This window comes from Quercus lobata, chromosome 1 (assembly GCF_001633185.2).
Source record: "Quercus lobata isolate SW786 chromosome 1, ValleyOak3.0 Primary Assembly, whole genome shotgun sequence".
Classification (NCBI taxonomy): Eukaryota; Viridiplantae; Streptophyta; class Magnoliopsida; order Fagales; family Fagaceae; genus Quercus; species Quercus lobata.
In genome coordinates this window covers 55289401-55302299 of record NC_044904.1, presented here as the reverse complement: position 1 = coordinate 55302299, position 12899 = coordinate 55289401, and the positions used below count along the sequence as shown (strand labels likewise).

At 37.2% G+C, this 12899-nt stretch overlaps 2 protein-coding genes across 2 annotated transcripts; both read right to left on the bottom strand.

Moving 5' to 3' along the window:
- Positions 1–211: 211 nt before the first annotated feature.
- LOC115992812 (vegetative cell wall protein gp1-like) lies at positions 212–6163 on the bottom strand. Its single transcript, XM_031117056.1, has 7 exons — positions 5988–6163; positions 3634–4358; positions 3352–3513; positions 3168–3234; positions 2874–3067; positions 2333–2433; positions 212–398 (listed from the first exon to the last, which is right to left on the bottom strand). Exons 1-3 carry the CDS (start codon positions 6147–6149, stop codon positions 3510–3512), a joined length of 891 nt encoding a protein of 296 aa, XP_030972916.1. The 5' UTR covers positions 6150–6163; the 3' UTR covers positions 212–398; positions 2333–2433; positions 2874–3067; positions 3168–3234; positions 3352–3509.
- Positions 6164–6296: 133 nt separating this feature from the next.
- Positions 6297–11538, bottom strand: LOC115992822 (serine/threonine-protein phosphatase 7 long form homolog). Its single transcript, XM_031117064.1, has 6 exons — positions 11067–11538; positions 10799–10868; positions 7641–7752; positions 6768–7534; positions 6501–6591; positions 6297–6380 (listed from the first exon to the last, which is right to left on the bottom strand). The coding sequence occupies exons 3-5, from the start codon at positions 7749–7751 to the stop codon at positions 6582–6584; spliced, it is 888 nt and encodes a 295-aa protein (XP_030972924.1). The 5' UTR covers position 7752; positions 10799–10868; positions 11067–11538; the 3' UTR covers positions 6297–6380; positions 6501–6581.
- Between the last annotated feature and the right edge of the window lie 1361 nt (positions 11539–12899).

Here is a 12899-nt window from a genome sequence, read left to right as displayed (position 1 = left end):
ACAAAGGAATTAAGCAAAACCTACCAAATGAAATAATATATGGACAAGGTCATGAAACATCAGACAATTATTACAGAAACTAGTTGAGAAATCTATAAACAATTAAACATAGATGAAAATAAATAAAACAAGTTGATAACAGAATTAGCGAAAACTTGCAGCATGTGCTGTAGATTTTATTAAAATCAATTTGTATATAAAAGATGATACATGCCTGCAAAACCCTCGCAAATGCCTGCCGAGCTTTATCAAATTGACCTAGTTTGTAGCGACAGAGACCTATGCCAAGTCTTACAGCCGCAGGACATCTGGGATGCACTATCAATGCCCTCTTACAAGAGTTCCAATATTACAGGTCAAGAGCAACATCAAACTCATGTACATTGCTGAGAACATATCTGTAAAGTACAAATACATCAATATAATGTTATGCAGAGGGCTAGTGATGATCCCTATCAATTGATTGCATGCATCTTTGTTGTATTTATGTATATCTACTTGTGTGTGGTGTTATGTATGTATGTATGTTTGCATGTGATGCAGCCATGGAAGATTTATTAGTTACCACGCAGATTCATTAATACAAGATCTATTTTATGAGGCCCGTGTGTGAAGTGCAATTGAAGTGAAAATCTTGTGGTTTTAAAAGTCTAGTCGTATGTGTTCTAGGGTTACAGTGTTTAATTTGGGTTTTTATTGAACAAGTTATGGTCAATTTTGTATTCAAGCACAAAACTGTAATCTCTATGAATTAAGAGTATTTTGGTAATTTAGTTGAGTCTAGATTTTCTAAGAGATTTGACTCTTTGTTATATCCTCAGTACATTGCCTGTGCACTTGGGCTTCTTTTTTCAATCTCTTTTTATTTTCAATAAAGCATTATTAGTGTTTTAAAAAAAATTCTTTTTCCTAAGAGATCCAAAGTGCCTTCGGTTTTATTTTCTTTGGGTCTAAGTAATTCTTTTAGTAGTTATTATTTATTACCTTCTTACGTTTTTAGTTTACAAGTCATACTAGGATTCTTAATACTACTAGTACAAGAAAGAGTCCCTGTATATATGTGTGTTAGTACAAGAAATATTCCTTACATATATTGTGCTCAATGTACTCAAATAATAGATGGAGAACATTAAAAATATATATATATATATATATATATATATTGAGTGTTTTTAGTACGGAGCCATGTTAGTCTTATTGATTTATTATTATTTTTCCCCCTTTCTCTTATTTTTTTACTTCTTCTTCTCTTTCTTGAGTAGTTCACAGGTACTGTTCATACAGCCCTGAACACTACCAATTTCTTTATTTTCTATACATACATACATATATATATATATATAGAGAGAGAGAGAGAGAGAGACAGAGCCCTAACCCTTTCTTCAACTGTAAATCAGAGACAAATCCTCCTAAATCTTATCCCGCCACAAGTGCAAGTAAACAAATTCCCCATTTTGTCCAACATCAATATGTATGTATGTATGCATGCACATAAAATCAGAGACTATTAAGGTGCACATTGCTTTCCATTGGCAATATAACATGAAAATAACAAACCTTGTACAGCTCCAAAGACTCACTGTAGCGTCCACGATTGAACTCAACACATGCCTGCAAAATGGCAAATATCCAAAGCAAGTTATTTACAACGGAGGAAGCATGTGTGCACCAAACATATCAAATCATGCCCCAATATGGCCTCTCCAGGCTGACCCAGTTTTTCATCATAAATAGTTGAAGAAGCTCCTAGTCCTTAAGTGAAATTTAGCTCTAATGGTGTTATTTACCATTAGGGTCACCCCTACACCCCAACCCCAATGTTCTCAACTTCCATTTCTACATCACACTTTTTGCTAGTGAGAGTCCCATGCACATGGCACATGAACCCCTCAAGTACGCAAGATGTGGAGAGGACATATGGTATACATTAAACCTATCATAAATTCAAGTCAGCCTCAAGCTCAACTAAGGGTTAGCTAAATACCAAATGAAATAATTGACAAATATTTAAAGAATTATTTCAAAGACAATAAACTCCTAGACAGACTAAAATAGTGAAAAGAGTATTGCATTGCAAAAATGCCACAAGTAATAAAGAAAAGGCTTTTTTGGGCAAAGTTAGCATCACATTATCATCTAGAATGTCTAACATACCAGGTTAGGAAAATAGATGGAGATTTTCGTGAGAGAACAAATTTTCAATGCATGGAAACAAAAACTTTCAATTTGACCAACTATGGTTCACTACAGGACAATAATGTTACAAAATTTACAATTAAGGGCAGAGCAAGGTGATCCTCAAACAAGAAAGGAATAGCAAAATTGAACATACCTGACCCAGAAGAGCTGGAACATTATCACGATCTCCATCTAATACAATCTTAAAAGCAGCAAATGCCTGTTCTACATCACCCTTAGCCAGTAAAAGCTGACCTGTAAGCAGCAGCAGCATAAATTTTTTAAAAAGTATTCATGCAGTGACCTCTAATCTAAAACATGGCTCAATCTGTCAGTGAAAAGCAACATAGCACCTAGTTTTGAGAATTTAAGAGACACTCGTTCAAGAAGAATAACAGTACAGGTAACTTGCATATACTGAAAACCAGCATCTTCCAGAGAGCTTAACAAAGAAACACATTTTAGGATGAAAAGAATTATGTACATTTCACAGGTTGTGATAAAAAAATCTTACAAATAAATAGTGAAAACAGTCAATCATTGTTGTGGGGAGGTTAAACAAGACCGATGCATCAAAGGAAAATAGGACTATCCATATAGTAAGTAAGTAAGTAGTAATTGTTTAGTTGAAGAGTTCCACATCAACAACAAGTATGTATGTATGTATGTATGTATGTATGTATGAAAGACTTGACCTTTGCCAACCCAAGTAGAAGGCTCATGCATGTCGATCCTAGATGCTTTGTTATAGTATTGAGTAGCCAAAATGAAATGTTCCTCCTTTTCTCTTTGTTTCGTCTAAATCTTTCCAAGGTAGCTATCTAAGCCCCTAAAGCATTTAAGATGGCAATCCTCTCATATCTAACATCCGAATAATACTCATCAATTTCTGCACAAAAACAATTTCAATTATTATTATTATATGACCAGATCAAATAACACTATGAAAAATAACCTAAGAAGCATCATGGAGTCGGAGACAAAATTACCAGGGCCTGAACCTTCCTCCAAAATTTGACGGAATTGTTCAACTTTTCCTTGTTCGAAGTACTCCCTCTGCAATGCATCATCATTTACAAAAATAAATAAAATTACTACTAGTACTAGTACTAGTGAAAAATTTGAGTGAATTTGGGGGAAATTAAAATAAAATAAAAAAGTAAGGGAACTGACAACGATGATAAGCCAGAGATCGAGAGGGGCTTGCTCGGCCTTGAGAATCGACCTAAAAGCTGCCTCCTCCAAGCTTATTGGCATTGGAAAGGTTATTTCTTGGTACTTTTATTGTGCTGAACTTGAATTTTGGTGCTTCCGGCCTTTTCATACCATCATCATCTTCATGAACATAATTAATGAACAAACCATAATGATTAAGTAATTATTATATGACAAATAATGCTTTTTAGTTGGTCATATATTGTTAAATAAACTTTGAAAATGTATCATTTCAGTTACCTTTTTTGGACCTTCTGCCGTCTCGTATAATAAGGAGGAGGTCTTGCATGTCCTTCGTCAGATGCCTCGGGCCCAGCGTTGTGTCCATGTTTATGCCCTCCTGTCCCACAAGGAGGTGCCTTTGATATGCGTTTCGGCCGACCTTCTTGTTGAACAGGTAACCCACTAGCTTCCTCAACATGAACATGGGGTGGGGTGATGGCTGATGAAGGGCCAGTAGACATACTGCCAGAGGGTGGCTCCTGCTGTATGTCAGGTGGGGTTAGATGAATACCCAAGTCAAAGGATGGAATGGGTGACACATCGGGAAATGACCGTGGGGTGGGTGGAGGAATGTCAGGCCCAACAGAAGGATGTGGAGTCAATGGGGGGATGGTGGGACTACGAGATGGATGTAGGGTGGGTGAAGGGATTGTGGGGCTAAGGGATGGATGTGGGGTGGGTGGAGGGGGCTCAGAGGTAGGGACAACTCGAGGGGTACGAACACGCAAACGTCTAGTGGGAGCTATGCTCGTGCTTGGGCTCTCAGTAATGCTTGGCCTCTGAGTAACTGCTGCGGCAGGAGTAGCTGCTGCGGCAGGAGTAGCTGCCTCCTCATTCAGGACCTCAGGGTCCCGAGGTTGTACACGGCCAATCGCCTGTACTGCAGTCAGCACATCTATAATATCCTGGTGGTCCTCCGTGCCCACCGGGTGACGGCTCAACAAACGGAGGTATCCTTCAATCTGCACATGGAAAAACTAAGTATATTAGTAATGCAATACAGTTTATGTATGTACGAATGAACAATCAATGTTTTATAGGCCCTCTGCTTGTAGGGCAATTGAAGTTATTCCATAAAAAATTGGGAAGAAGAATATATACCATAACTCTAACGGCTGAAATAAGAAATATGACCTTCGATTTTGAAATTAGATTTTGAAATCAACAAAGTTCTCTATAACGTAAACAAATAAAGTTCTCTATAAGGAATCTTACGTAGAAAACAACTTTAACCTACTTCTTTGATGCTAAGCATACATTGGACCACCTAAATCATGTTCTAAAGAGAGCGTACTAACTGGATAGTTTCGTTTTTAAGGCCACTTGGCCATTTTCGCCAAAAACTAACGTAATACGATGTATTTTTTTTTTCCCAAGATATCCAAATAGAGTTTAATTCATTTACAAAAATAATTTAAAAGTAATTATTTTTTTGGACTTCAGGCCCAAAAAATCATGAGCTCCAAAATTTGACTTGATTTCTTCACAGTTGTACACCGGCTCATTACATTACAGCAGCAGTTTCCCTATTTCATCACCTTCAACAAAGCTTTTGCGGTGAGTCTATGTTTCTCTCAAGCGTTTTTAGTATTTTATCTGACCAAAAAAAGACATCTTTTATTGTATACTACAAACCAAAAGATGAGCTTTGCTAATACTAAGTAAAATTGAACCATTTGATTACTAATTTGGTGGAATTAATGAGGGTTATTGACTGGTAGTTGAAAAATAGTTAATGGGTTTTTTGTGAGATGGATAGATTGAGCAAAATTTTTGGTCATATTTTGATGGCCAGAAAATATCATTTGAAAGGCTTTCAAATGATTGTGAGTAAGCTGGACTGTGATGGGTTTAACCTAAAATTTTAGAGTTACTTCTTAAAAAATAATGAACGAAAAAGTTTAGTGCTTCCTTTGGTGTTTGTGAAAAGTGAGTGCTTCCTGGAAGTGGTATTGAAAACCCTCCAACGTTTTGGTGCTCATAGCCATATGAGCTTAGATACTCAGTGGATAATTCACTGAATATTTGCAAAATTATGGACTTTAAAAAAAAAAATATTTATGTACATGAGTTATTCAAGGTGATACTGATTCTCTAGTAATGCGGATCTATGCACATTTTTTCTTTATATCTTATAAGGTGGTATATCCTTGAAGTAAATGGCAGGTAAGGCTTTGTTTGCAGGTTTGAAAGAGTTGTTTTTTGAAATGGCAAAACTTCTACTAATCTTGTGCTTCTACTACTTGAAATACATATTTGATAATTGTTTAAAGAGTATCAACAATGAAATGATGAAATATATGACATGATGTGAATTGTGAAGTGTCTTCTTTTAAATTAGAAAATGCGAAGGACATGTTAAAAGAACAAGCTTCAAGTGTCTATAATCTCAATAAAGTTGGCTTTCGATGGATACACAGGATTGATATTTGATCACTAATTTGCTAGCAGGACCAGTTTGTAGGGAGCTTAAGGTGACAATGGAAAGCCAGGACAGAGATGAAATGACACGTGTTGATCACTAATTTGCTAGCTTCAACTGTTTTCATGCTAAGGAGTACGGTAAAATGTACAAGATGTGGAGAAGTTACCAGTATAGTCAATGTAGCACCAGGAACATCAATGAACCTCCGAGTCACCCTTTTGAACCATCCGAAGTACTCATGCTGTGGAGGCATATCACCAAGCACTCCTTGACAACACCGTTGAAGGCGGTTACCCCAATTTAGTAAATGCAGAGCATGTTTCCGCATCCAATCAACGCCCACCTTCCCTCTCAAATCAATGGCATGAAGCACGGGGTCAGTGTTAACATCTTCGGGAATTTCTTGGATCATCCCAAATTGACGAACGACACGATCCGGTGTATGTATCTCTACTAGGTGGAAACATACAAGCGACACCGTTGCCGTCCACACAGCCCTCCCTGCAACGCACCATGGCGGAAGGTGCTCAAAATCAGCTTCATATGGCTGCCACACCACCTACAGTAGCCCAAAAACAAGTACGCAACATATTAGGCAACTATGTTTATATTTCAAAATTCACCAAACATATATCTTGTTCGTAAACATGTTAACATATTAAACAAGGCATTTTCATACCTGGCTTGGCAGCATTGAAGCTATTTGCTGGCGATACCTATCCCTGAAGATGTGGGCAGGCCTGTTTTTCTTGTTTGGGACTCACGCCCACCTACAAGTGTTGTCAAGAACAAAAGATCAATATTTATAACTTTCCTACTAAGATAATGTCATGACTAAAACTATAATGTTATCACATATAACTACTAAGATAATGTTATAGATAAAAACTAGGCAATTAATAATATCACTACAATAAGAAATAATCCTTATAAGGTAGATACTTACTTCAGGTATAGAGGACCACGCGCTGGAGGACCATAAGCGCCTGCTGGTGGGCCACGCTCAATTGCCGGGCACAAATAAGGGAACCTGGCCCATACCCAATACTGCAGCAACAGTAAGCATCCACCGATTTGACTGGTTTCCTTATGGCTTGCCCTGCATAGCTCTCGGTACAACCATGCAAGGCAAGCACTCCCCCAACTGTACCTTCGTGGGTTGCGAAGGTCTTCCAACTGCTGCACCCACATTAGATGCACCCTATCGCCAGATTTGTCCATGAATATTGTGTCCCCTAGTAGCGCTAGGATATAGCATCGTGCGTACTTATGCAGCTCATCCTCTTCGGCATTAGGCGGCAATGGATTAGCAACTTGCTCCAAAAGCCGTTTGATGAGAATCCTTTGGCCATGAAGTTCCTTATGCTGGTCTTGAGTTATAGGTTGAAAGCCAAGGAACTCCTCGCACACAGCCGTCCAAGTTTTCTGTGTGCTCCCTGTTACAGCGTCACCATCGATAGGAAGCCCGAGAATCACCTCCACATCCTGCAATGTAATGGTCATCTCACCATGTGGCATGTGGAAGGTGTGAGTCTCGGGCCGCCATCGCTCCACTAAGGCTGTAATTAGGCCGTGGTCAAGCTCTCTACCCGGCTGCCTCAGCAGTCCCTCCAAGCCCAATGCCTTAATAATATCAACAACTCGATCATCTACCATTGGTTCTCGGTTGGAGAACTCTTCAGTACGGCCACGGCAAGTAAGGGCCCCTGGATCCTGCACAAAACGAATCCTTGGATTAACATATGAGAAACGTCTGCATGTATATTGTATGAATTAAATATGTGTACATTTTACATAAATATTTACTGCTGTATTGTACCTGCCCATTCCAAATAGCTTCTGATCGATGGGTGGACTGCAACGTTAACACCGAATCGTCAATAGGGCCAGGCCGTGTATGGTCAATCCGTCCAGCATTTGCAGCATCCATACTGCACAAGAATGATAAGCAATTAGCACGTAATATTGACATTGCAAGTAAACATAGATATGATGGTGCAAAAGTTTTTTCTGAGCTAAATAAAACAAAAATATGATAATTTAATATTTTACTAGCTATATAAACTTGCTGATTAGAATCTCAATGAGATCACTTAGGTCTAACTAGAATTACTATACTCCAATGAGAACACTTAGGTGTTCATAACCTTCCCATTTTTTCCCCTATATTGAATAATGGTCCAAAGCCACACGTAAGTGGATTGGATCCATATGATATTGCAGCAAATTGAACTAATCCTTTTACAAGTACACTACAATTATGTGACCTTAAATGTTTAAAAGTTCTATTAGTCGTGATTTATGAGGATCATTGTATAATCTCTACTTATTTGTGCTTTTCTTTAGTAAATTCTCTTGGTGAACAATTAAAAGTTATTTTTACCTTGTGAAATTTTTTTTGAATAGCCATTGTTGGGGACATTACACCTTCAGATGGGATTTCAAAGGAAGAGAAGAGTCGACAAGAACGAGAAGCATTAGACCACATGTGCAAATTACTTGGTGGAGGGTCAAGAGGTACTTTATTCACTAACTCTATGTGTGCGCACGTGTTGTTGTCAATGTGAGGAAAATGAATTTGTTATTCCTCTACCTGAAAGTAATTAGTTGTTTGACAATTTTTGACTTCCTATTTATAAATTGCAGCCCAGGAAATAGGTGTATTTTTCTCAAAATATGAGGAGAATTCTTCACCAAAGGCTAAAATTGTTAAGGACCTTGACAAGGTCTATTGCGGCTATAGTAATGCATTTTATTTAATAATAATTTAACTTTGATTCACTCACTACTTTTGCCAAGAAGCCTTATAGTTCAATGGCATTGCTTGGTGTTTCCAACAGAGACATCTAGGGTTTAAATCCCCACGCCCAACTTAAAATGTATCAAAAAAACATTGTTGGTAAGTAAGTTTACATATGCATCCAATATGTCTTGAGCCCAAGACTTCACCGTCCACCTAGAACTTATAAGGGGAGGAGGTGCCAGTCGAACTAGAGAGCTCAAATGTCATATTTTTTTGTTATATGCAAGTTAAAGTTTGATGACATAGATGTAAGTCAGTGTTTAATTCATTCAATGAAAATCCTGCCTCGCTAAAACATAATATATTGGAAAGAAATAGGAAAAAGCTTTTAACTAACTAAACTTCTTGCCATGGAAGTAAAGAATGTTCCAGCTCGAGCAATCTAAATTGACATTCTAGTCTGTTGGAAAGCAATGCTGACACTAGGAAAAATCAATCACTGGTTTAGACCTAAAAAGCATCTGTAATGTAATTTCATATAACTCGAAGAGACCATCACCATGTTCTGACACCGAGGCTCCACCCCACCTCCTCTAGTGGTGTGAACTCACACAGGTTTGAAATAAGGTTGGACTGGATTCAAGAAACTACAATGCCCCAAGCAGGATTGGGTGCAATGGCAGGTTTTATGGTTGCCCCATAAATATATATATATATATATATATATATATATAAAACCTAGAAGATCAATTAATACATACTTGGGTTACAAGTCTGGATCTATTGGTATTATTACAAAGTCTGTTATGATCAGTACTCCACTCAACTCTTGTCTCTCACCTTGATTCCAACTAACTGGGGTTGATCCGTTATTCCATTGTCAGCTAGGTATCTTTCTTGGCCATTCCACCCTAAGGCCAGATTCTTCAGTTACCTCTTTGTTTTATCATATCCGTCTTTACTACTCGAACATCCCTCTTACCCTTTTCATTCATTCAAAATGAAATCAAGCCTCTCTTTCTCATTAATGCATTTGAGATTTGTTGTACATACTCAAATCATGTTGGGCATCTCTTCCTCATTTTTTTAATACGTGCTATCTCACTTTTGAATGGATTTCACAATCCTCCTTTTTATCCTCTAATATAAAAATTGAATAAAGTAAAATAACAGGGGTGGAAGGATAGGGTTGCGCCACCTCACATTCACTCCATTTCATAAACTTGATTTCCTTTTTTTTTCTTTGAAACAATCTTTTTTTTTTTTTTTAAAGAGTATAATAATACTGGTAATAATCTGATTTTTCTTTCACTTCAATGTTTGAATATAAGCCTCAACCAAGTAGACATTGGAAACTAACCAGAATCTACAGAGACAATCACCATTAACAACAACAACACAACTTACAATTGACCAGCGCAATTCATACTATTCAGCCTCCAATATATGTAAGTGCATGACCTCCTAGACTATACAGTTAGAAGTGAATGATTGCTAGAGCAAGCTATGAGTCTTAATTGCAATGTTTACTATCCATACCGCTCATTTGGAAGATGATGTTTTTATACAATATTTTATCGGGTCACATTTGAAATTTACCTTTCAAGCATGCATTTCATTTAAAATTTTGAACATTTAAAATACATTCCTTGTTAAGTATTCTTTCTAAAATAAAAGATAATTAAATGTTTGACAAGAATGGAAGAAAGTAAACAAAGGTCACATGGCTGTTTAGCTTTATTGCCATTTTCTTATAGTCACAAGTGTATTGCTAATTTCCTATTGATCAACTTCAATATTCAAGACCAGCAAAAAAGGGTGTGACAAACTACCATAAGCTGACCCCAGTAAACACTGCCGAATCCCCCTTCTCCAAGCTTGTTATCATAATTAAAATTGTTTGTAGCTGCATGCAGCTCCCTTAAAGAAAAGACTCTCCAAGTTTGACACAATACCATTCCTAACCGAAAAACCTAAAGCATAACCAATCAACCAAAATTCATAACTGAAAAAAGACTATGTAATTTGTTTCTTCAATAGCAAACTACTAAGTGCTTTTTTATATGCATATAATTTAGTAATTTGTAATGGTACGCAAGCACTATAAATATATGAGATAACTATTTCATATAAACTTGTAAGTTCTAAGCTCCTAATAGACAAGCAAATGAGCCTAATGAGATATACAATTCTCTCGTATAAGCTATAATCCTAATCAGCAATAACAATCTAACCTGAAGCCAGAAATTTGGAAAGTCTTAAGGATGGCAGCAACAATATGCACTATCCAAGCAAGAATGTCATCTGCACTCACCAAATCCAAACCCAAATTTCATAAAAATCATAAAATAAAAATTAAATAAAGTATCTACCACAAAATCCAAACCCAAATTTCACAAAAATCAAAACTGAAAATTAAATAAATAACCTAGATGTTAAGTATCCAAATCCAAACCCAAAATTTCACATTAATCAAAACAAAAAATCATATAAAAAACTTACCAACCAAAATCGGAATGGGTATGGGGGTGGTAATGAGAGAGAGGGAGAAAAGGAGAAAGGATCTCCTAGTGAGGGAGAGAGAGATCGACGAGGAGAGGAGCCGATGGCTGGGCTCAGCCTCGTCGGCGTCGTCGCTGGGCTGGGCTGGGCTCTGCTCGTCGACGCCGGCGGGGTTCTGTGTGTGTGTGAGCGTGTGTGAATGTCAGAGGCCGTGTGAGAGATAGAGAGAAAATGAGAGAGTTTTGTGAGTGTGGGAAATGAAAATGTAAGACTGAGGGTGAGAGAGTGAGAGCGCTCTGGTTTGTGTGAGAGTGAGAGGGTGTGAGCGTGAGTGTGAGTGAAAGTGAGACAAATGCAATAGACGAAGACGTTAAATTTGAAAATCCCCAATTGGAAACCGAGTCTCTAAGACTCGATTTCAGTCTGGAATACACGTGGAAATCGAGTCTAAAAGACTCGATTTCCAGCTGGACCATTCCACCGTGTACAGGCCACATCACACAAGAAAATCGAGGCTCAAAGGCTCGATTTTGAGACCAAAATCGAGCCTCTGAGGCTCGAGATGCTATTAACGAAATATGTTTCAAACGAAAGCCTACTAACTAGATTGTTTGGTTTTTAAGGCCAGTTGGCCATTTTCGCCCAATATATACAAAAATGAAGTTAACACACATGTTGGGTCTTTTTTTTTTTGAGAAAAAAGTTAGGTCTTGTTTGGTCTTGACTCATTAAGGCTTATTTTCTTTTTTCTTTTTTTTTTTGGCCCAAGCTCTCCCAAGGGAACTTCTAGCGTACACATAGAGGACCATATATACAAAAACAAAAAGAACACGCAAGTGCGAGAGATAAGGTCTAGTTTTGAGCTTTTCTTCCTCTTATCATGGCCATTGAAATGTGTTAAAGCAAAGAGTCTCAAAGGTGCATTGGATTTCTTTCAACAAGTTGGTGAAGTTGGGTTTTGTAAAGCTCCTTGACGAAACCTTGTATTTTTTAAAGTTGCTTGTGTAAGCCCAAGTTCTGTGATAAAATTTGAGTTGAAGACCATTATAACATGTTCTTTATTGTGGATTGCCCGAAGCACAACCTGAAGATATAGATTTAGTGTGCGTTTGGGAAGTGATGTCGAAGCTGGCTTTGGGGTCGGATCCATCTTGTAATATCATGTGGTTCAAGTTAGTAATGCCAGGTGGTTTGGGGGAACTATACAGTGTAAGATGCACTTTGATGAGAATGTCAAAGACTTAAATGGGAGAGATTATTTGGATGAGCCACATGAAGCTCGTTGTCACAAAAAAAAAAATATATATATATATATATATATATAAAAAGAAAATTCTTAGTTTATACAATACTAGCGATGTAAATCCTACATTTCAAACTCAACAAATGTGTACAATTGTACACGTTTGTTGAGTTTAGATGTAAACTTATAATTATCTTTAAAATGTGGAAATACTTTTATTGTTATAATTCCTTATGTACATTTGGCATTGAAAAATCTAGGCGATTTGGACTGGTGTGATAATGCATGAGCTGCAAAGTTAAATTTTTTATGAACCTTTTTTTTTTAAAGACCATATACAAAGGTTCGGATCAAATTTTTTGTCTAATCCCAAAGTCTAGAGTTCCCAAGGGGTTGTTGAGTGATTGAGAGATTGAAAGAGAGAGAGCAAAAGTTGAGCGAGTCGTAATATCTTTTTGTTAGAAACCAACTAATGATTTTCCAACAATTGTCTCATATATGATGAAAGAAGTTTCTCTCCAAACTCTTCATATATTTTTATATTATGTGTAAATCTTAAAAACCTAACCGTTGAATTGTATGCTTATTAT

Bases quoted from the DNA above. Each gene is read 5' to 3' on its own strand.
- LOC115992812 (XM_031117056.1), bottom strand. From the start codon at position 6,149: ATGCGGAAACATGCTCTGCATTTACTAAATTGGGGTAACCGCCTTCAA. The intron at 4,359-5,987 runs GTAACTTCTCCA...TTCCATGTGCAG, and splicing joins GTGCTACATTGACTATACTG to ATTGAAGGATACCTCCGTTT.
- LOC115992822 (XM_031117064.1), bottom strand. From the start codon at position 7,751: ATGGATGCTGCAAATGCTGGACGGATTGACCATACACGGCCTGGCCCT. The intron at 7,535-7,640 runs GTACAATACAGC...CGTTTTGTGCAG, and splicing joins AAGCTATTTGGAATGGGCAG to GATCCAGGGGCCCTTACTTG.